Source organism: Amblyomma mixtum, chromosome 10 (assembly GCF_055824585.1).
Source record: "Amblyomma mixtum isolate Tamu chromosome 10, ASM5582458v1, whole genome shotgun sequence".
NCBI lineage: Eukaryota > Metazoa > Arthropoda > Arachnida > Ixodida > Ixodidae > Amblyomma > Amblyomma mixtum.
In genome coordinates, this window is record NC_143021.1 from 24,527,411 (window position 1) to 24,550,146 (window position 22,736).

At 50.2% G+C, this 22,736-nt stretch overlaps 1 protein-coding gene across 3 annotated transcripts in view; it reads right to left on the reverse strand.

Annotated features, from left to right (window-relative positions):
- Positions 1-4,714: 4,714 nt before the first annotated feature.
- The window catches only part of LOC149325399 (ABC transporter G family member 23-like), a 48,466-nt gene continuing 30,444 nt past the window's right edge, over positions 4,715-22,736 (reverse strand). For 2 of the 3 annotated variants that reach the window (XM_089564043.1, XM_089564045.1), the window contains exons 12-15: positions 19,508-19,596; positions 17,702-17,878; positions 8,338-8,424; positions 4,715-5,910 (exon numbers count right to left, since the gene is read on the reverse strand). In XM_089564043.1, coding sequence (XP_089420169.1) covers positions 5,601-5,910; positions 8,338-8,424; positions 17,702-17,878; positions 19,508-19,596 — 663 coding nt within the window. In that variant the 3' untranslated portion in view covers positions 4,715-5,600. Of the gene's footprint in view, positions 5,911-8,337; positions 8,425-17,701; positions 17,879-19,507; positions 19,597-22,149; positions 22,221-22,736 lie in introns of all 3 variants that reach the window. The other variant, XM_089564044.1, reaches the window with a different exon arrangement.

Below are 22,736 nucleotides of genomic sequence, written 5' to 3' on the forward strand. Positions count from 1 at the left end.
TGGAAAATAGCGAAAATCATCCTCATTCCGAAACCAGGCAAACCGCTCAGCTTAGAACACCTTAGGCCAATCTCACTGACATCCTGTGTACGGAAGCTACTGGAACATGTAGCGTTAAACAGGCTCACAAACCACATAGAGGGAAGCGAGCTTCTACCGGAAACCATGGTAGGCTTCAGACCCAATCTATCTATACGCAGGACGTCATGTTGCAGCTCAAAGAACACATTCTGGAGCTTTTATAGTTTCACCCAGGGCTTGCTCACTAAGGAGTCGTGCCATATTTTTCGAAAGGCGGCACTTTCCAAGATCTCTCTCTCAGGTGTTGTCTTCCCGCTACCGGTGACTACGGATTTACTTAACTGGGGCTAGCATGTGTTCCTTGTTTTTCTTACAATACCGTGCAAGACTTGCTCCCTCATCCGACTGCAGAAGTATACTTTTTAAAAGAGTGAGCTTGTCGGGAAGTCGCGGGGTTGCAGCGGAGAGCCACAGCTATAGAGGTGCAACAATCACTGTAAAAAAATTTGAACCCTCAAGGGTGCATTTCCGTGTCTATAACTCACAGCCTTGCACCCTCCCAAAAGGGTGCAAACTATGCTCGTCGCACCCATAGCAAGGGTGGGATCGTTACAGCTGCACCCTTATTTTTTGGCTGCCTTAAAGGGTGCAAAATATGCTTGTCGCACCCTTTTTCCGACTGCTTTAATGTTTCATAGGTTTTATTGCTTTAAAAGGCACTGATCAATTTCTTTCTGGGGGTACATTCTTGCATGGAAGCTGGACATTTCCTACGGAAAGCTGCCGACGACCTGCCTAACTTTGCACTAACGTTATGGCATCTCCAACTATAATTATAATACCCAGATGTGTGTCTCACGATGTTTCTGAACCTCCTTGCTGTGGAGTCACATTTGTTTTCGTTGCGACTGAAAGAATGATGAAAAGGAAAGTGCACGGGCCTGCCGACTGGCTCGAGCCGAGCCACCACCGCTGCCACGTGCAGATAGAGGAGAGTTAGAAAAAAAGTCAGAAGAGTGAAAGAATAGACGCGCATCACAACAACCGCGTCCGCCGAAGCGAAGACGCCGGCTGAAACAACAGATACCGGTGGCGAGGGAGCAGAAAGAACGAACAATTAAGTCTCCGGGAAGCCCCGGAGGTGCGCCGAAGACGATTTCGGCCGCTGAACAGCCAAGGTCACGACGCGGGACGGCACGTAGGCCAATAAGCACCGTGGGTAGGTCGTCGACCTAGTGCTCTCGGTCCAGGCGCACAGTGAGGGCAGCCTTGAGGTGGCTATGGAGCCGATCGACCATGCCAATGGCACAGGTATGGTATGCTGCGGTGCGGCAGTGTTTGTTGCCGAGCAGACGTGTGAGGGAAGTGAAGAGGGTACATTCTAACTGGAGGCCGCGATCCGTTGTAACAATGCCAAGGCAGCCGAAGCGGTAAACCCATATTAAAACAAAGGCTTTGGCATGGGCGTCTGCAGTGGCGTCCGGAATGCGCACTGTTTCGAGAAAACGGGTGAAGTGGTAAATCATGATCAGAATGTAGCAGCACTCGTGAGGGAGGAAGCGGTCCAGCCAAGTCTAGATAGGCGTGGTCAAAGTGACAGCCAGGTGGCAGGAAAGACTGGATGGGAGTCTGTGTGGCGGATTACTTTGGTGGTCTGGCAAACAAGGCACGAGCGGGCCCACTGGGGAACATCAGTGTTGATACTCGACCAGACGTACCGCTGGGTAACGAGGCGCTGTGTTGCTCGGATGCTGGGGTGGATGGTGTCATTAAGTGAATGGAATACTGCTCGACGAAAGGCAGCCGGAATGAAAGGGCGAGGTAGGAATGATGATGAAAACTTTATTTTGAACAAGGGAGTTTTTGACACGTCGGTCCTTGGGCGCCCAACGACCCCACTGCACTCAAATGTTCATGTCCCGAGTGGTAAGGTGCTCCAGGCCCCGCGGGGGAGGATCCGCCGGGCAGAGGAAAAGAATATGGTCGAGAGTGGCTTTGGGGTGGTGGCAGAGGGTACAGCAGGGGTTTGTGTGGACTTGGTGATATCGCGAGCGTATATAAGGGGAGGGTAAGGTGCGTGTTTGGAGCCGCCTCCAAAGTGTCTGATGGTAATTGTCGAGGGAGGGATGAGGTGGGGGTAGAGCCGACGCTCGGCTTTGTAGGTGAAGCAGGGCCGTTGACGTGTCGCACCAGAGCGATCCGGGCACAAACGAATGAGGCACCCGCTGCAGCCGGAGGGAACGGGGGCGGTCACGCAGGGCTTGCGGTTCAGGGTCCTCTAGCTACGCCTGGAACAGCCGTTCCCAGTCCACAGTATAAGGAGAATGGAGAAAAGGCCACGGAGGTGATTCGTGAAAGAGCGTCAGCTGGCTCGGTGTCGGTGCTTTTGATGTGGCGGAGATACGTTGTAAACTCCGATATATAGGCCAGGTGACGGAGTTCTCGGGCGACGTACTTGGAAGAGTTCGTACGGAACACATATGCCAGAGGCTTATGATCCGTCAGAATGTAAAATTGCTGACCCTCCAAGAAATGTCGGAAGTGCTGTATGGTGGAGTATATGACAAGCAGCTCCCGACCAAAAACACCTTAGCGGGTCTGAGCAGGTTCCAGCTTCCGAGAGAAGAAACCCAGTGGGTGCCACTCGGAGTCGATTTGCTGCTAGTGAACAGCACCGATGGCCACGCTGGAAGCATTCACCATGATGCGAGTGGGCACATCAGTCCTCGGGTGAATTAGAAGGACCGAATCAGCAACGGCTTCCTTAGTAGCTGTGAAAACAGATTGAGCCTCGGGTGACTACATAAGCGTGGATGTGGAGCTCTTGGTTGTGCGAAGAAGGTCGGTGAGGGGGTGCAGACGCTGGGCGCAGTGCGGAATAAAGCGCTTAGAGAAATTCACGAGGCCTAGGAACTCTCGCAGCTTGAGCATGGCAGTGGGTACTGGTAAGTCTTTTACAGTTTTGACGTGGGAAGGCAACCGACGAATTCCCGACGCCGAGATGTGGTGGCCCAGAAACTCGAGCTTGGGAGACCCGAAGACATTTCTGGGCATTGACTACCAGGCGGCCCAATTGTCCAAGGCGAGCAGAGAGTTCCCGGCGGTGTACTCGTAATCTTCCGGTGTGCGACTCGCGACGAGGATTCATCAGTGTACGCAAATACAGCCGGGAGTACGCGCGTCACATCCGCAATAACTCGCTGAAAAGTCTGAGCTGCGTTGCGGAGCCCGAAAGGCGTGCGCACGTCCTCAAACAGGCCGAAAGGTGTAGTGATGGCCATATTCGATATATCGGCAGGCAGGCTCTACAGGGATTTGGTGATAGGCCTTTAACAACGTCCACTTTGCAAAAGATATTGCATCCTTCCAAGTTGGTGGTAAAATCTTCGATGTGGGGAAGGGGATAGCTATCGTGGACCATCTGAGCGTTGAGCGCCCGGTAGTCGCCGCACGGCCGCCAGTCTCTTGGTTCTTTCTTGGGAACCAGATGGAGGGTTACGGCCTAAGTGCTGGACGAAGGTCGTATCAAACCCAGCTGGAGCATGTGCTCGAATTCCCTTTCAGCAATGGCCAGACGCTCCCCGAAAAGACGGCGTAGTCGTACTGCGACAGGCGGACCACGACTAACAATGTTGTGGGCAACGATGTGTTGGGTGGCTGGTTTAGACTGCAGGGCTTCGTGACGTCAGGAAAGTCTTCCACGACTTTACCGTACGGGCATAGCGGAATCAGCGTGCGGATGCCCGTGGGAGCGACAGCCCGCAGGACGCCAGGAAAGGCGCGTCTTGCGGTCGATTAGGCGATGGTCGCATGCTGAAGCCCACGTCGAAATGGGTCAGAAAGTCGGAGCCGAGGATAGGATGATAGACGTCGGAGACCGGACGACTCTACACCATTCCTTAGCGGCTCACTTAACTGGTTAATTAAAAGACTAGCGCATAAAACTAGGACAAAGACGGAGAAGGACACAGGACGAGCGCTCGTCCTGTCTCCTCTTTGTCCTAGTTTTATGCGCTAGTCTTTTAACTATGACACACCAAATAGCCCAGCTTTCCGCCTTGATCACTTAACTGGGTTTTTGTTGCGAAAGCATTACATGCTTCATCTGCAGCAAAACCTGTTTCCACTGAAAAAGTACCATTGCAAAAGCCGGCATTGGTCGCAAAGGCGTGACTTCATCAAAAGGGTGGCGGATCGGGCTAGTTGGTGCATGTTTGACATTCTTCGAAAGCTCTAAAACGACACGGACAAGATAGATCAGGCAGGGTCGGGTGCTCGTCCCTGTTTGTTCCTTCTTTGTCCGTGTTGTTTTAGCGCTTTCGAAAAACGTCAGACGTCATCAAGGGCGGGAAATACGAAATGTCAATCATTAATACTCAGTACTAGAACTTACAGCTGCACCAACCACAAAGGAGTTGAATAGAATTGGAATAAAGTTGAAATGAAAGTTATTAGTTATTAAATTTATTAAATTTGATTAATATTCAAATCGAATAATAATCGCATTGCTATGCTTTCGTATTCCTCGTACAAAAGTACCCGCTGTATTTTTTACGTTAAAGATTTCCATTTTGAGACTATTACATGAAAGGTGGAGTCAACAAGAAAAATGAAGCATTTTATTTGTCATGATGAGAGGTGAAATCTTACGTTACCTAGGAAAGCTGACGGGCAGATGGCTGTGAATTCGAAGGAAAGGTCGTTCCAGTCACTTGCGGCTTGGAGCAAAATATACTTGGACATATAGTCGTACAGGTACGTTGGCGCGAAACTTTCAGCGGACGTCTGATGTGGCGACACGTGCTTGGTGAAGGTGATATGTATGCTTTGTGTCCGAGCTAGAAATGGGGCGACGGGGGGAAAGGCTTGCAAATTTGAACTGTACCATTGAGAGACTAAACGCTTTTACAGCACGATTACAAACGATCGATGATCAGTTTAATTTGGCTTCGCAAAGGCAGTATTACTAAAGAGCAATGTTCTAGGAGATTGGCGGTTAGTTGTAGTCGGTTAGTACTCTTAGCTGTGTGGATGGGGCACAGGAGTTAGTCCTATAAAGAACAAAGTGATGAACCCACATAATGCTTCGATCCTTTCTTTCCTCTTTGCCACTTTGCCATTTCATTATAACGTGTTCACTCTTTTGCAAGATCATCGGGTGTCTTCGCGTTGTGGTTTATGTTATGGCGAACGGAATCTGCATAAAAGTGTGCATATCCATTCTTTAAAGATATGCTTATTGGCCTTTATCACCCAAATTATATTTTTGTTTTTCCATTCCTGATTCTGGCTGCCCATTGTACTGCAGTGCTCATGTTTTCCATTGTCGTATATCAAACCTGTAGCAACATAGCATAGTGGGCGAGTTGGTATTGCATCTTTAAGGAACGAAACGGCGCAACTAAAACGAAGGACCAGAAAAACAGCGCGTGTTCGTGTCTCTCTTTTTCTGGTCCTTCGGTTTAGTTCCGCTGTTTCGTTCCTTAAAGATATTTAACCTGCTGTATTATTCTTTGTAGAGTTGCTCTAGTTAGCTTGCCCCCCAATTTAGGAAGCTGATTATTTCACACAGTATATACTTAAACAAAGTTGCGTAAAAATAAAAATGGAGGCGTGCGCCGTGGCGGAGAGCACGCGCAAGGAAGAAGAGGCAGTGAAAGAGCGCCTTCATCGTCAATCACTTGGAGAGCGAGTACATGATCATGGCGCCGGCCATGAATAACAGTGTCCATCCGCTGGTGGCGGCGACCGCGTGCACCACGTGCGGGTTGTCGAAGGTGTAGTTGCGCAGCATGACCCCGCGCATGGCGTGCGCCGGCAGTCCGTGCGGCACGCTCCAGCTGAGCACGCGCAGCATCTTGGGCACGCCTTCGACGGGCCACAGCACGCCTGCACAGCACAACCGCGCCCAGCACGCAGCCCAGATCAGCTCGTGTATACCACGGCATTGGCGAGCTTACAACTGGCACCTTCGGTCTCATGTGTATACAGGAAGGTACAGCCTTTGTCAAAGGTTTAAGCCCAGGAGGTTTGATTCTAAGCCGTGTTGGACGGCTCCTGTAGCATTGGTGGAAGGCTTTCTGATTTGAGGGGGCAGGACCAGAAAGCTTTTTACTTTCAGGTGATTTTGACCACTACAGATGCATTACAAGCCACGCGGTGTAGCTCAGAAGCACCCCCCCCCCCCCCCAGGGCTCCAAAATTTTGGTAAAGGCTGTACTAAGGACCAAGCCTTTAATGGCTCATACGGTCGCCTGTTAACAAAGCCCGTCACACGCGTTTATCTCGGGAAATAAAAAAGATAGAAGAAAACCAATGGTTGCTCCAGATAGAAGAGGGAACAATGAACCTAGAAGCCAAGTTTGATTACTGCAGGTTAATTTGTTAATTAAACAATAGGCAAAATGTCGATATTGCGTCGATACAGCCACGGTAACGGTGTGACATCACATCAACCGGAAGTCATCCGGCATAGTGAAAATTGTGACAAAATGGTCGTAAAAACGTCGAATTTGTGTCAAATTTGGTGGTAAAATGTGTAATTAAGCGTAATTAACACTTAAGGTCCCCGAAAGATTTATAATTTAGGTACCGATATAGCCATGGGAGTGGTGTGACGTCGCATTATCCGGAAGTCGTCACGGCATAGTGTTTTCGGTTTTCGCCTCTTTTTTTCACCTCTGTTTCTCAGGAGATTTCTATCCGTCCGCGCGACAGTCCACGCCACGAGAAAACACGAGCAGTAAACTCTTACGCGATTCTCGGCAGATCGAGTGAATGCGTTAGAACACAGTGACTGCTCTCATTCTGGTGGTGCTATAATTAGGTTCATTATATCCGTGGTTGACACTCTGACGTTCGTTATATTGTCACGTTGTAGTGACGGCAGTCCAGCGGTCAGGAAGACACCAGCCAGTCTTGGAAACGAAGCTCTTTATTTGGGCTGACTTGCGCCCGCATAATAACTAAATCACTCGGCGGCGGCGTAAGCAACAAACGTGCTCGTCGGTCGTCGAACTACGAATGTCCGCCGCTCGCGGCATCGTTCAATTTAAAGGCGGCAAGGAAACTTCCAGATAACAGGACAAGATCATCTACAGTAATCTAGAAAAACCTAGATGCAGCCTGTCATGGCTGCGATCAATCGAGATTAGTCTGGTCGCTTCTCGCGTCACGAACAAAAGTGATAACAACCCTTTCCTGCAGGCTTGAGCGTGAATGAACAAACAGTACAATGATACGTGGCAATATTCGAGGCCAAAAAACGAAATTTTGTTATATCTGAGGTAATGCACGAGAGTTCGTTATATACGAAGTTATCACATGAAAGTATGTTATATCTGAGGCTAACTAACTAAAGTTCATTGTATCTGAAGTGGCAATCCAAAGTCCGTTGTATCCAAAGTGGTTACGCATGACGAGCTGCAAAGACAATTCTAATGCCAAAGAATTGATAAAACACGTGCAGAAAAGTACAGGTTTGAGTGGGATTGGACCTCTGTAAGGAGATAGCGCCACCCAGCGTCGGTTGTGAGGCAGAAGACGAAAAAGCACGAGGAGCGCGTGCGGAGGGGTACGGCGGAACAGGTGGAAGAGGATTGCGTGGCAGAGAAGAGAAGAGTGGCGCCTGGGCCTGGTGGTTGAGGCTCTCGACGACGGATGTCCGGGTCTGGTGGCCCGGACGTCTGCGGCTGAGGCCCAAGCCCGGAACTCGGGAAGCCAGCAGAACACGTCCACATCCGTCGCCCACCGCGTTGTTCTCTTCTCTGCCACGTAATCTTCTTCCACCTGTTCCGCCGTACCCCGCCGCACGCGCTCCTTGTGCTTTTTCGTCTTCTGCCTCACAACCGACGCTGGGTGGCGCTATCTCCTTACAACCTCATGTCTTTTAGGTGCCAGTATGGATAGTGGACATAGGAAAGATAACAACAGGTCCTTAAGGCTAAATGAGTGGATCCCAAGAAAAAGCAAGAGTAGCAGGGGACGGCAGAACGTTAGGTGGGCGGATGAGATTAAAAAGTTTGCAGGAATGCGGCGTGCGTGCCTCGAATTCTCTCGAGAAACGGGCAACATTATTTTTATTCTTTTTAGATTGCCTGCCTGCCCCTGCCTGCCCCTGCCTGCCCCTGCCTGCCCCTGCCTGCCCCTGCCTCTTCGACTCTTCTACCAGAACACGTTTTCGCCATGGCGCTCTTTGGCAGAGCTGTCCGGGCAGTTAAAATTAAATGGTGACCACCATCACCCATCAAAGGAAAGCACCTCGTATTAGATACACGCAGCCCGATGCCGCCGGCACAGCGCACGGGCATCGCTCACCTCCTACGAGCAGCGTGGGGTATAGCGCCGCCAACGAGAGCAACAGGGCCGTGGCCTCGTCCTTGGACACCGACGACGTCAGGAACCCTGCTCGGAGGAGAGAGACCGTGTTCGCAGTGGCAAGAGACCGTGTTCGCAGTGGCACAGTCCTGGCATCAAAACCCCACAGTTGGAGCAGAACAACTCGTGCCGGCATGCTTCGAGACAACAGCGTCACGAAAAAATGGGAGTGGACACTTACGCTCCGCCTTAAGCGCCATATAGAACGAAATTTTGCTTTTGCTGTAGGATACCTTTTAATATGTTGAGTGCGTATTAATGTTAACGGTGACAAAGTTCTACGCTTCTGTTTCCTTGCACTAATGTTCTGACGTAATGGACTGGTCAAAATGAGTCGAAATCCCACATCATCTGTTGTGATTTGGATCGAAAAAAAAAGGATTTTTGCCTAAATTCTATAAACGTGTGAAAGCAGAATTGAATGAAGGTTGTCTTGTCTTATTACTTACTGTTGGCTTTGTAATGTTGGCTTATCATTGTTTTTCATGTCGTAAATGGCAGGCTTTTAACATAGTTAAACCGAGTAGGACGAGCGAAAGCAATTGAGGCAACACAGCCTCAAAGGCAGCCGCATGAAAAGACATGGCACGAGCAGCGCGCGTCCATCGCCGCTGCGCGGTTGCTCGCGTGATTCCGACGCCGACGGCTCTCCTGCGTTGGGAGCGGGGACGGCGGATCGAGCCGGCGACGCGGTGTGGGCGGCAGTATCGGTCGTGGTGGTGATGGTGGAAAACGCTTATTTGCTCTAAGTTACAGTGGTTTTTGTGGCTTCAGATGGAGTCTTCCATCTCTTCAGTGTCGGTTCCCCTAGTCCAGGCCTGCGCTCAGGGTAGCTGCCCTGTGTGCACGCCTTACTAGTCCTTGTTGGACTTTCAGGATGTCGCTGGATAGCACCCTCTCCCACTGTTCCGCATTCGGGTTTTCTATTATGGCTAGCTGGTCTATTTTCTGACAAGTCCATGCGGTATAGTATAGGGTTGGTTTGTCTCCACACCACGGGCACTCGCTTTCGTACTGCGTGGGGCCGATTTTGCTTAGCATGTTTAGGCACGGGAATGTTCCCGTTTGTAGCTGTCGCCATGCTACGGCGTCTTCTCTGTTTAGTTGTTCGCGTGGGGGCGGGTATTTTCGTCTGATCCCTCAGTTGTAGTTTAGGCTTTGGGCTACCGGCTCGGGTTCCTCAGCGGTGTCGGGATTGTTGGATCCTCGGTTTGTTGCGTACCCTCGAGCTATCCAATCCACCTCCTGATTTCCCGTAATGTCGGTATGTCCCAGCACCCAAACTATCGTGTGTTCGGGCTGGTTGTTTTCTATTTTGCCACTTGAGCGGAGGATGCGGAGCGCGCTGTGGCTGATTCTGCCGTTTAGGTAGTTGCGGCATGCAGCTTGTGAGTCGATGAGTAATGTTAAGGACCTGTTGGATCGGTAGCCCTCCGCTGCCGCTAGAGCCACGGCTGCCTCTTCAGCCTCGACTACCGTACAGTTCGGGTTGATGCGCTGGTGATTTCTTTTAGGTCCGAGTTGATCACCATTGCCACTTTGCTTTTCTTGTGGTTCCTGTCCTGAGTGTATGTAGCGGCGTCTACGCACACCGTGTCGTTTCTAGTTGCCAGTGTTCTTTGTACATACTCTGCTCTCGCTTCTCTTCGCACCATGCGTAGATTCGGGTCCATATTCCTGGGTATCGGTGCTACTTTGATGGTGCTTCTGCATTCATCCGGTATCGACTCCGTGCTTTGTGTCTCCTTTATCGTAGCTTCACCGCCGTATCTGCTCACGAGTCTTCTGCCTGTTGCCGATAGTTTGTCTTTGGATTTGCGCTATTATTTGCGCTTCTTGGAATTCTTCGAGACTGTTGTGCAGCCCCAGAGCCAGTAGTTTGTCGGTTGATGTTGATGGCGGTAGGTGAAGCGCCGTCTTGAAACTTTCCTCAGGATTGCGTCCGCTTGTTGCGTTTCGTATTTTGTGCAGTGGTAGTATGGGGGTTCGCACCATTGCTGCCGACTGTGCCGCCACCCATCGTTTCACTCCTAGCGCCCCCGCCCGCTTGACCGGTACTCCCGGGACCAACTCGAGGGGCAACTAATCCCGGGAGTACCGGTCAAGCGGGGTCGCTAGGAGTGAAACAATGGGTGGCGGCACAGTCGGCAGCGATGGTGCAAACCCACAAACGTCGCAAGATCTCTATATTTATAAGAACGTCAGTTTGGGCTAGATGGTTAATTATTTGAGACAGAAATGGTAATAGCGCTACAGGAAGACGTTAGCGCATGTCCTGCATCAGTCTTTCTTGTGTACGTCTTGCTGTAGGCTATTACCATTTCTGTCTCAAATCGCAAGATCTTGCTCGGCGTTTACCAATCGTCATCGTAATTTCGCAGTAAAAGAAGGTTTTCGTTAAAGCTGTACGACGAACACTGCCTCCTCTGTAACAGGACGAAAGGAGACGCCCTGAAACAAAAGGTGGTCTCTGGCTTGCGTGCGTTCGTTCGTAGTGTTGTAAATTCTTGCGGTCGGCGCTCGCGCCCCCAAAAGAGCACGCTTGGAACGCGTGTCCGCTCGCTGTAGTTTCTACGGGAAGCAGCGAGCCTTCCAAACACCGATACCACGGGGCCAACCCGCCCCTCGTTGTACACCGTGACGTCTGTTGTTGTCTTTGGGCCCCTTTTTCGTCATTTCTCTCACAGCGTGACTGCCCTTTTTCGAGTTTCGGTTTGAAAAATGGCAATTTTCGCTAGAGATTCCAGAAGCATTCACTTCTCTTACGAATGCCATCTCTTCTTTTTACGGCTCTCTGTGGACATAGGGCAGAAAAAAAATTTCTTAATGCGAAAACATTTCCTGGCTCATGAGTGTCGTCATCGCTGTGGATGGGAAGTTATGGACAGAAGCTATGGGCAGAGCGTGTCTGCACGATCTTAATAAAAGTAATGCAAAGAAAACGGTGGTGGTGGTGGAAAACATTTATTTACAGATAAACTTCGGGAGGTGAGGTATGAGCTGACCCAAAGGGGGCCAGCCCTCACAAGTACTAGGTGGAGGTCCCTAGTTCGGTACCCCAGTGGCGTCGGCCGCTGCCCGGGCTCGCGCGACCAAGGCCCGTTGGGCCTGCAGGTCAGAGCAGCCGAGCAGGGTCGCCTCCCAGTCCTCCCGGGTTGGGTTGGGGTGAGGGGGGATAGCAGGGTTGGAGGGGCAGGCCCACACCATGTGGTAGATGTCCGAAGACTTCTCCGGACAGTGCGGACAGCTGCCAGAGAAAGAAGGGTCAAAGTGTTTTAGAGCTGCCGGGCACAGCAAAGTATTTGTATATAGGCGAAGCAGAAGCCGCTCCTCCGCCTTTGAGAGACCTTTACACGGGCGGGGATAAAGACTATGGCCAGATTGATAAAGTAAAGAAATGTCTTTAAACGAGTAAGCTGGAGTGAATTCGAGTTCCTGATCGTCGGGGTCGGAGGGGAATGTCCGGTGAGAGAGAGCGCGGGCGGCGGCGTCAGCTGCCTCATTTCCCTCAAGGCCCATGTGAGCAGGAGCCCAAACGATACGCCGGTGAGCGGGGTCCCCGGTATAGACGCTGTTTTGGAGAATGCGGTAGGCTAGATACGGTACCCAGCCCTGCTCGACGTTCCGACATGCCCCTCGCGAGTCGGAAATAATTGTTTTTGAATTGGAATGAGATGCAGCCAAAGCAATGGCGACCTCCTCCGCGTGTGTTATGTCACGGGCTCGGAAAGTAAGGCCGTTCACTGTTTTGGATTCGTGGACGACTGCAGCCGTGAACCATCCCCCATGGTGGGGGCCGGAGGCATCCACGTAGAATACGCCGGGTTTCGATCCATAGTGGCGGGCCAGGGCTTCCGCCCGCGCCAGGCGCCGGCCATTATGGTCCTCACGGTTCATGTTCGCGGGAAGAGGGCGCACGTGGAGGGCGCATCTCCACTGGGATGGAATACGTACGCGCTCTTCCATGAGAGTGGTGTGTTGGATGTGTAGTCGGGCAAGAAGGCGGCGACCTGACGATGTCTTCGAGAGACGTGTGTATTGGTTGGTCAAGTGAGCTTCCCGGAGCTCCCGAAATGTGTTCACCATGCCCAGCCCCAGGAGGCACTTGATGGAGGTGGTCACGGGGAGGTCCAGAGCCCGCTTAATAATTTTGCGGAGGATGACTTCGAGTGAATCCTCGTCTTGCTTCCGCAGGTGGAGGTATGGAGTCGAATATAGAATTCGACTGGTTACAAATGCATGCGCCAGCCGCGGCGGCGTAAGTGAGAATCGAACCCGGGCTTCAGGCATGCGAGACGAGAACGCTTCCACTCCGCCGCGACAGTTTTTTATTTTTCTTTATTGCCTAACTTTGGCACAAAACATTTAACTAAAAAATCAACAAAAAACACACTGAACGCTACGTACATACGCCACTGAAGTAGTCAGCCAGCCAGCTCGATTCTGGCTTCGTCATAAAAGAATTCACGCAACATGCACAACGGCTCTAGTATTGAGAGCCACTCAGAAGGCTCCACAGCTGCTTTCTGGATGTCCAGAAACCAGGCCATACTTTCCCTAAAATAAATTCGAGCAGGTCGTGCATCTCAGTCACAACGATAGCCTGCGATTCTGGAGAGCCATATACAGTGGAGGCCTATCAGCATAATTAAGTCAAACGGTACCCCATCCTCATTTTCTATGCATAAGTACCGGATGCCATACGGGTCTAGTGGAAAATTTTTGTTTAAGGTTGTCTGCAATACATCCCAAAAATAAACCCCTTCCCAACAGTGTACAGAAAATGATCTATTGTTCCCGGCTTTCAACAAATTAAAACAGTGAGATATCTGGGGTAAAAATAATTTATTTCCCTCTAAAAATGCTTGATACTTACCGAGACAGTGAACAGTTCTGGAAAGGGCATATGAAAGAGATGCGGAAGAGAACGGAAAAGTAAGGGGCCATCCTGCCGATTTTTGCCACAGCCACTGTTTGCAACTTGTTCTTTATCAGCAGGCTCGGGTACGTATTGCAGGTGTTGCACTGATCACGGTTAAGCATTCAAAAGCTACACCTAATTTTCGCCGTCTTCATCTGGTCGTCTGAATGGGAGCGCTGCACCCTGACCAACCTTTTCCGATAGGTACAAGACGGAGGGCTGGGACTGGGCCATCTGTTTTTGCGGAAGCTGGTGAATCGTTTTGTTTTTTTGTTTTTCGGGACACAAGAGACCCGTTTTCGCGCACAGTATGCGAAGTTAGGCTGCGCCTGCTGTCGAAGTACGTAATTGCAACTGCTGAGGTTTAGGGTAGGATATCAGCGGTCTTTAGCCGGAAATCGTAGCGAGTGCAAGATTTCTATCCGCGCGGTATTCAAATGATTTTCTGTCGACTGTGAAACGGAAGAAAGTGTACCGTGTTGTGCGAAATAGTTTTCCCAGTGCCGCTGTGCAGGCCCAGGCTACGATGTTTTAAAAAGGGTTAAAAAAATGCAGGTGCCGCCAGGAACAAAAACCTTTTTTTAAGTTGCACACAGGAACCTTACCGGTTTTTCTCCGCTACGACGGTTCAACGTTTGGAAATGAATAAAGGCGAGTCTACTGAATGCACTGATGTCTCAGAGACGTATCTTCGAGATATGTACTGAGGCGTACATGAGTAATTATGAGCATCTAAATTACAGATGTACGTTTCCGGCAAATTTCCTCCGTGCTTGGAGTTACGGTGCCTCGATGCCAGCGCCGCCGTTCGAACAGCGGCGCTGGCATCGAGGCACCCTACTTGGAGTGCAATCGTAGCCCCATCATGCGGCACCCACTAAAACCTCCCTCGCAATGTGCGGCGCTAGTACAGCAGATGGCGCACGTGTAGCTGGGCAGAGCAAAATGGGCATCTGACGAAGCTCCAAAATGGTTTTCGTCGAGACCGGCGGCTGGAAGATAATATTTTTCTCCTCACCCAGTGTATTGAGGTTGCAAGAAGGGAAGCTCGTGGGCTGCCATGCTGTTTTATGGACGTCGCGAAGGCGTATGACAGCGTACCACATGAGCCTATAATGCAACGCCTAGAGTCATTGGAAATGCCCTCCGCCTGGATCGACGTGCTTCGTCGCCTCTATGCACGCTGCACAGTGGTGGCCACAGTGTGCGGCGTCAGCTCGGAGCCAGTGGTCGTACAGAAAGGGTTGAGGCAAGGCTGCCCGTTGTCCCCTCTTCTGTATATGTTGTACGCTGCAGGGGTGGAGCGCAAGCTGTTGGAAGCGCAGTTGGGGTTCACGCAAAGCTACATCAGCGGTGGTGTAAAGGACCGATGGATATTGCCAGGTCTAGTCTTTGCCGATGATGTAGTATTAATGGCAGAGACAAATGCGGACCTCCAGGCCCTCATCAACATATGCGCTGAGACCATGGCACCACTTGGCCTGAGCTTCAACTCAAAGAAGTCGGCTGTGCTGTGTTTTTCAGCACCGCTGGACGCCGAGCAGCCGGTCCACCTACCTAACGGGGACGTCCTCTAGATGGCAACGGAATACCGATATCTAGGCATTAGGTTCAGCACGCAGCCAGAATATGCTGCAAGACATGAGGAACACTTGAAACAAGCTTCGCAGCGAGCGGGAAACATATTGAGAAGGCGGTGCCTATAGGGCTGCAATCGATTTGTTATGGTCCGCGAGCTGTGGAAGGCAGTTCATGTGCCCGCACTGTCATTTGCGAACTCAGTTATCTGCGTGACATCGCCCACAAGGGAATGGCTCGAGCGTGGTCAACGAGCGGTGGGACGTCTGGCGCCGGGGTGCCATGGGCGGGTGGCTAACGAGGCAGTGCAGGGAGACCTCGGTTGGTCTACCTTCGAGGCTCGCGAGGCAAGAAGCAAAATGCACAACTGCACCGGCTGCGCCTGATGCACAAAAATAGGTGGGCGCGCAGAGTCTGACTATGTAAGTCAAAACTGCCTGCGGACTACATGGGTGAAGCGGCTCCAACACCTTCGTCGCAAGTTCGGCTTCTTCAGAAATGAAGTACGAGCCGACAACGCGAGGAAATGGGCCAAGGCAGTTAATACCGAAGTGCGTGCGCAGGAGCGAGAGGCGTGGAGGGCTGCCATGGAGGGGAAGTCGACGCTGGAAGTGTACCGGGCAGCCAAGCAGGACATCTGCGTTGAGAGCTTCTACGACAACAGTGTAGGCAGCCGCCTGTTGTTTGAGGCACGTGCGGGTGCCATGCCAACGCTTGTGTACCGCAAGCGCTTCGACACTACAGTCGAATGCACCCAGTGCAGAGCCTGCGGAGAGCACGACGAAACAACGGAGCACATCGTCCTACTCTGCGAGAAGCTGCCAACGCCACCGCACGAGGCGCTACGCTTCCGCAGGCGCTATCCAGCCAGGTGTCTATCCATCCAGGGCACCTTTGGTAGGCGCCCGCCCGTTACAAAGGGAAGGCTACATCATCATCATCATCATCGATGGGTTTCCGTTCTTCGAACGAGGGCTGCACAACGGATGCGGCAGACCATGCGGCAGTTGGAGCGACGAAGCGCCGATTGACAGAGTGGTGGACGCTGGTGCTACATTAGACCAGTACTGTTTCGTCGGTAGCTGCGTGTGTGTTTGCCGCTTCGCGTTTGATAGTGGTGTTTTTATGTGTGTGTGTGTATCCAGCCAGGGCACCTTTGGTAGGAGCCCGCCCGTTACAAAGGGAAGGCTAAATCATCATCATCATCATCATCATCGGCGAGATGACGAAGTCGAGATGGCGGACGCACACGAGGAAGAAGGACGCGCAGTAAGAGAAATGATTTCGCATTACTGCGCCTAAGCGGACTTAAATGTACGCATGAAATTTTTTTACGGGACGAACATTTTCGTTTGGCCTTTAAGGGTGACGCGATAGCGTTAATGGGTTAATGTCCATATATGCGGAAATGGTCATAATCTCTATGTTCATTTATCTCTAGGAGTCATCCTTCCACCCCTGGCACAGTGATGCAGCGGTTACGCGATGCGCCACTGCCCTGCGATGACAGGTGCTGCTACCGGTTGGTCTTGTGCGACCTAGGTTGTGCGACCTAGGAGGGACCTCTCAAATTAAATCAAATCAAATCAAATTTATTTCAACATCACAGCGTACATTGCAATGCGGGGGGTGCAGGCAAAAAGCCCTCAGGAGGCTTGACAAGACCTACACTCTGCCAGTAATTATCGAACTGCCACCTGCCACGCCGGGCAGTTTGCTCACATCCGCTGGGCAGGTTGTGGTGGCGCCACATGGTCACGTGACCAAGGTGGCCCACCTAGGTTGCATCTCTGGCAAGTTTTTCACAGATTTTTCGTTCACGGCCAACGACGCCGACGGCGGGTTTTCTGCGACACGGGCTCCTTAACGTTGATTAAAAGCCGTGTGTCCGTATGAGCGAGCAGCAACGAGCTGACACGGCTGGCGAAGAGCCTTTCAGGGGAAGATATATCTCAACACACTCAAAGCATGTCATTGTCACGGGGATCCCACTGCAAGTAGTAGGAACGCTTGATGCGCAGTTCCTGTCAGAATATTGAGGAAAGAATGCCAAGGACAATTTCTTGAGCTACGGGCTCGTGAACCATACTTAAAGGGAGTACTGAGGATGAGTGGATCCAAATTCACTCTGCGTAAAATCTATTCTATTCCTCTTTCTGATTACGCTGATGCTTGTTCAGCTGCCAGAGACCAATGTACTGCTGAAATTACTGAAAGCATGAAATCCTGCCACTATTTTTCGACCGCAACATCAAAATCATGTTGCAGTAGGACGGCAAGTTGGGCTAATTGCGTGACTAATTTTTGAGGAAAAACACAGCATTAAATGGGGACGATGTACGAAGAAAAGTACACAACACAAGCGCTGTGTTGCCGAAAATCCCGCAATTTCTCGGTTGGCTAGTCCAAACAGGAGCCAGTAACGAGTGTGTTAGCACATAGGCTGCGAGTACTGTCAGTCACAAGTACCGGTAAAATGGCACTAGCTCAACTAACCTTTAGAAGAGATTCCCCGTCTGACTGAAAGTCATGAATAGATAATTTTCTACTTGATATCAAGTTGTCTGTAACGAAGTGTGATGCTTTTCTGCACGCGAAATGGGGAAGAGCGTACGCATCATGGGCGAATGAATTGCAGCAATTCAGTGGTTGCTAATTGGAATAGAGTCAGTTCCGTTAATTTTTTAAGTGTGGAATAGGGCTCATAATGGCATTAACTCTGAAGGAAATAAACACTTAAATTTTCCCCGCATCGCACTGGCATCAGAATGCTTCTTCGCAGGCGCGTCCTGTGTGTGCTCGTACCGAAGTTCATGCCGCACAGTGCCATTAGGACGGGTATGGAGAAGGCGGCGGTGAGGCTGCCCCGCACGGGCGTGTCGAAGACGCTGACGAACACGACGAGCATCAGCACCGTCTGCATGTACGCCATGGACATCTGGACCAGCGCGTGGCTTATGATCACCTCCGCGGAGGTCACTCCTGCGGCAACAAGGTAAACAGGCCACCCAAGCGGTGCCCATTGACGTAGAACAGACATGTTCACCACACATCTGCCGCAGTACAAATACCACTACCACTTAGTGACCTGCAAATAACCCTGTCCTGCGCCAGACATGACCTACTTATTCCCGAAAACTTCCCAACACCACCCGCGTACCTGACACTGTGTGGTATTTGCTAATGCCCCCAATATCAGCCCCAGAGAAAGGAAGCGTATGTTGTGAGGGGCAGAGAGTCAGTTGGCAGAAGTGACATGGCATACTGACTGAAAGGGCGACCGCAGTCCCGTGGACACCCTATGACGTTTTGGTGACCGTAGCGGCAGCCATTATGATGTGCCTCTTGGTAGACAACTGCTATCCGATGTGGACGTATTCGTCGCGTCGTGATCAAGCAGCCCATATGTTTTCAGATCATATTTTTCCAAGCGCTGTAATGATGACAACTATTTTTAAGCTATGTGTGCCCAGAGCAGAAGAGTATTCTCATTAACAGACCATAACCACTGTACAAACGGGCAGTTTTTATTACAACTGCATCTCTTTTCGTGCTAGTATTCTGTTGAAAATCAAGACTGTATCGCATCAATCCTTGCGGGTAACTATGGCGGCACCAAGATGGCGCTACGAAGTATTAGCGTAAATTTCCTACCCGCGCTTAACCCCCTGGCCTAAGCGCTGTTGGTCGCCTCACTTAAGCACGTACAGTTTCCAGTTGCCACTTTACTACCACCCAGTAGTGTTGACTCCCTTGAAATTCGCCTACGATAAGCTTGAGTGCTAAAAGAAGCATGGATTCAAACGGTCATGCAGTGATTTCCTGGCGCTCAGGTGCCTCATGCCAACCAAGACGTATGTGCCGACCGACTTATACCCTAGATACGCAAGTAGGCTAGCTACAGTTAGGCGCGGCCAATGTTTGCCGGGTGCTAGTTAAGGCATCCCGTGTAAAAAGGGTATTATCGAGGTCTACCGAGGTTGCGGTAAACACGGTTAATGAAATAACCGCAGTTCAGTTTGCCCTGCAGCTAGGCACAACCACAACTAGCTAGATAGCCGAGGCTGCGTTAACCGTGATTAAAGTTGCTACCAGCATTGAGAATAAGAATGTCCAACTTCATCGGACAAAAATTTTGAAAATTGGAAAATTGTAAGACACTGTCATGGAAATATTGAAGGCAATGGTCCATTCTTCTGATATGGAACAAAATATTTCTTTCAAAGGGTTTGCATCGAGCGTATCGAACAGTTAGGGCTGCCGCAGAAAACCAATGGGGAACGCTTTTTACGATAGCATAAACGTTAAAAAAAAAAATAAGGCTGCCATCGGGTGATCAGCGGGTGTATTGAATTTTATAGTTAAATCTTAGATTATGTGAAAAAATTGTGTTTATAAACGGCTTCCCACTCAAAAATGTTTTTGTCCAGAATTGTTGGGCATGACAACTGTTTTCGCTCCTTGAGCTGAAGAACCATGACCTACACCATCTAACGTGACAGCTGTATAGAAGTTCCCCCACTGGTGATGCATCCGCATTCCCGGCTACACAGGAGGAAATGTCGCTTCGTTTACGTCCATTGTTTCTTCGACGCAGGAGCGCAGGCGTACCTGCCACGACGCAGCGTGCTTGGATCCCTTCCTGGCTTTCGGCCACCAGCAGCAGAGCCGTCAGGGACATGGACAGGGCGAACAGCGTGCTGCGGCGATAGGGAGCGGAGAAAGCACTTTCTGATATCTTTAAATAGAAATACTTTTCAGGGCGCTGTACTTACCTGCCCATCGCATGCAAACAAATGCACAGCACTCTACTGGCCGAGGAATTCGGGTTATCCGGCATTAAGTGGACTATAAAAGGTGCTCTCAAGATACAGTTCCGGTATGCCTGGGATGTTAAAGGGCGCCGTCTTCACGAATGTCCTGAAGCAAGAATTTTTTTTTAATGTGTTTGATAGAAGCTGAGTTATCAGTAGTCAAAACTTGAAGTTCAATGTTTACGCGCCTTTCTCTTTTCTCTCGTCACTTTTGCAAGCTGAAAGGTCGGCGCTCCTCCGCTATCCTCCCGCACTATCCCGCACTCGGCCCCACCGCCATCTGCCGACGCGCGCGGGAATTATTTCCTTGAGGGCGGAGCTTCCTGACCCTCCGGAGCGATATGGCTGAATGGCCGCGGCCGTGTTAGCTGCGCGACGTCTGAAAGAATCTAACCAATTAACATCTCTTAGCCAACATGGGCAGACGTGCGCCCTAGAGGAGAGCGAGAGCTTCACAAAAGTTGCCGTAAAGGAGTTGGTAAATCTGCGAGCGATTGTGGCTTCTCTGCTGCGTGTACAAGTGCATTATTTAGCTCAGCTGCTCATAACAACGCATCCTAGTGGTCGAGCGAGTTTATGTACTCTTCTCAGAAGATGTTCCGGGGCCCCTTTAAAGCTGCCACTACAGCTACGACTCACAAGGGCCGCTTCAAGGGCCATCACGGAGCTCGCAAATCTGCTATGTCTCCCGATGTGAGACAGCTTCGTGATTGGCTGGTGTCTCAAGCTTCATCCCATTATTCGCGAGTGTCATGCGCGCCTACCAGACCCAGCCAGGCCAGGAGAAAGAGAAGCCCGCTCGTCGAAACTTTGCCTAGACGACTTTGTTAGGCTTTCTTGTTCATTTTGAGTTGTCAAGAATTCCAAAAAGTTCGATATTTGGACAAGTTGGTAGGGACAGTTGGTAAGGATGTTGGTAAGCCTGAAGAAAATAGGACAGGGCGAAGTGCTCACTATCAAATGAACAAATATTATTATACATACAACACCACGTGATTTCGATTTTAAAAACTGTGAAACGGTAAGTCGGTGCAGTCAGTGCAGGTGGTTTGCTCGACAAGTCGGATGATTGCACGATTAACTGACTAAAATAAACTGATCAGCTTTTTATTTCTGATTTTAGGCGGCAAGATTATATTACGAAATTGAAGGCCGTCAACATCGAAGGTGAGCTGAGCTCTTAAATTTTATCGCCGAAATATAGAAAATCAGAAATGCGGTATGAAAACTCGTTGAGTTGGCCTCTCCGCATTGCAAATTTATAAAAAGGTGTCGCTCGCGTTGCTAATGCAGAAAATAAAGACTCTGTGCATTTTGTAACGCAGAAGCGGTTAAAGTGTTCTCAGTGACGATACTACCCGCAACGATAAAAAGCCAACTCAAAGAGCTTTTATATGCACAGTTCTGACTTTCGATACTTCCAGCCACATTGGCGATAAAGAAAGTTTTAAAAATGGTCTCACCTTGAAATTGACGACGTTCAATTTCGCAATATAACCTTGCCCCCTAAAATCTAAAAATAAAATGTTGATTAGGTAGTTTTAGTGCATTATTCATCTAAGTATGGAGCTCTGTCACGTACAGTACATAATGACCTTCTTGTTCTACAGTCCACCTGCAGAGATCACATCGAACTATCTTTCACAGGTTTTAAAATTAAAATCTGTAGACGTTAAAAACAGTCATCCTTCTAATGCGGAAAACACATATTGAGAGATGCAAGCATTCCATCTTGCCTCCCTCTTACATGCGGGCACACAAGCAACTTCACGAACCTGAGCCACTTCCAGGCGCACCACCAAACCTGAAGCGCTGAGTGCGAGCTAGATTGCCTCTCAACCATACCAGTCCGAACGTGTGGCCGCACATAAGAAGTTATTCAACGTCTTAAAGACGTTGAATAACGTTAAGACGTTCTAAAATGAAAGAGGTACTACAGGTATAGGGTAGTAGGGTAAGGGTTTCTGCCCACTGTGTAGCGCTGCGTTGCCTCTCAAGCTTTGAACATAGAAAGAAAACAGCTTAGAATGGCAAAGCACCAGAATATGACTAAGTTATAAAAAGTAAGAAAATGCTCAGACTGCTAAGATTGCCACTTCAATTAACCAAAAGAAGGTAGCACTCGCCAGAGCCTCTATTGAAAGGGGAAGCCAATAAAACCCATTCATCTATTAAGAGCGGCTGCAGATAAGCTACCATACTCAATGGTTTAGTGAACATGAAAACTTCTTTGTGGAAGCGTAAACATGTACACCGAACGCAGGCAGTGTCTACACTGCCTGTCGTGCCTCCGAATCCTTTCAACGCCATCGTGTGGGCGTAATAGCCCGGCTGAACATGTCCCGCGCACATACTCTACCGCCACACGTATTCTATGCCTAAGCTTCAGCTGCGCCAGTACTACGAGTGCGCAGCTGATGTGAGCTGGACGTGACTTACGCGACGATGATGCCGGGGCTCATGAATTCCCGGAACTCGAAGTCAAACGCGTTGTAGAACGGATCCGAGAACTGCATGGCCAGACACACGGAAAATGAAGAAGAGGTCAGTTACAAAGCCAGTCCCGATTTTCTGGCAATAAGCACCCATTCTACAAAAGTTTCAGAAGAGACGTTTACACTAGTTGGTTGTGGTTCATTCTCGGTGGAAATTAGCGCAGAATAAGCGTGAACGCAGAACACGGTGAAGACAGGACAAGCGCTGTTTTTTTGTCCAAAATGTAGAAGTATTTTTCCCGGGACGCGTTTATAAACTGTTCCCACTCTCCCCAAGCGCGGCCATAGAAATGCGACGAAGTCGGCAGTTTCTTCTACGTGCTGAACCAGGCGCGATAGATTCTTAGCAATGTAAATTTCTCCGCTGTATCTTGTTCAGTCTTTACGACTCACATGGTGGTGTCCTTGACATATCCAATTAAAACAATGAATACTGTACCGCACCTGTGGCCTAGCGATTTGAGCATCTGCCTCGCGTGCGGGAGGTGCGGGGTTCGATCCCCACTGCCGCCGGGTACCCACCGGTGATAC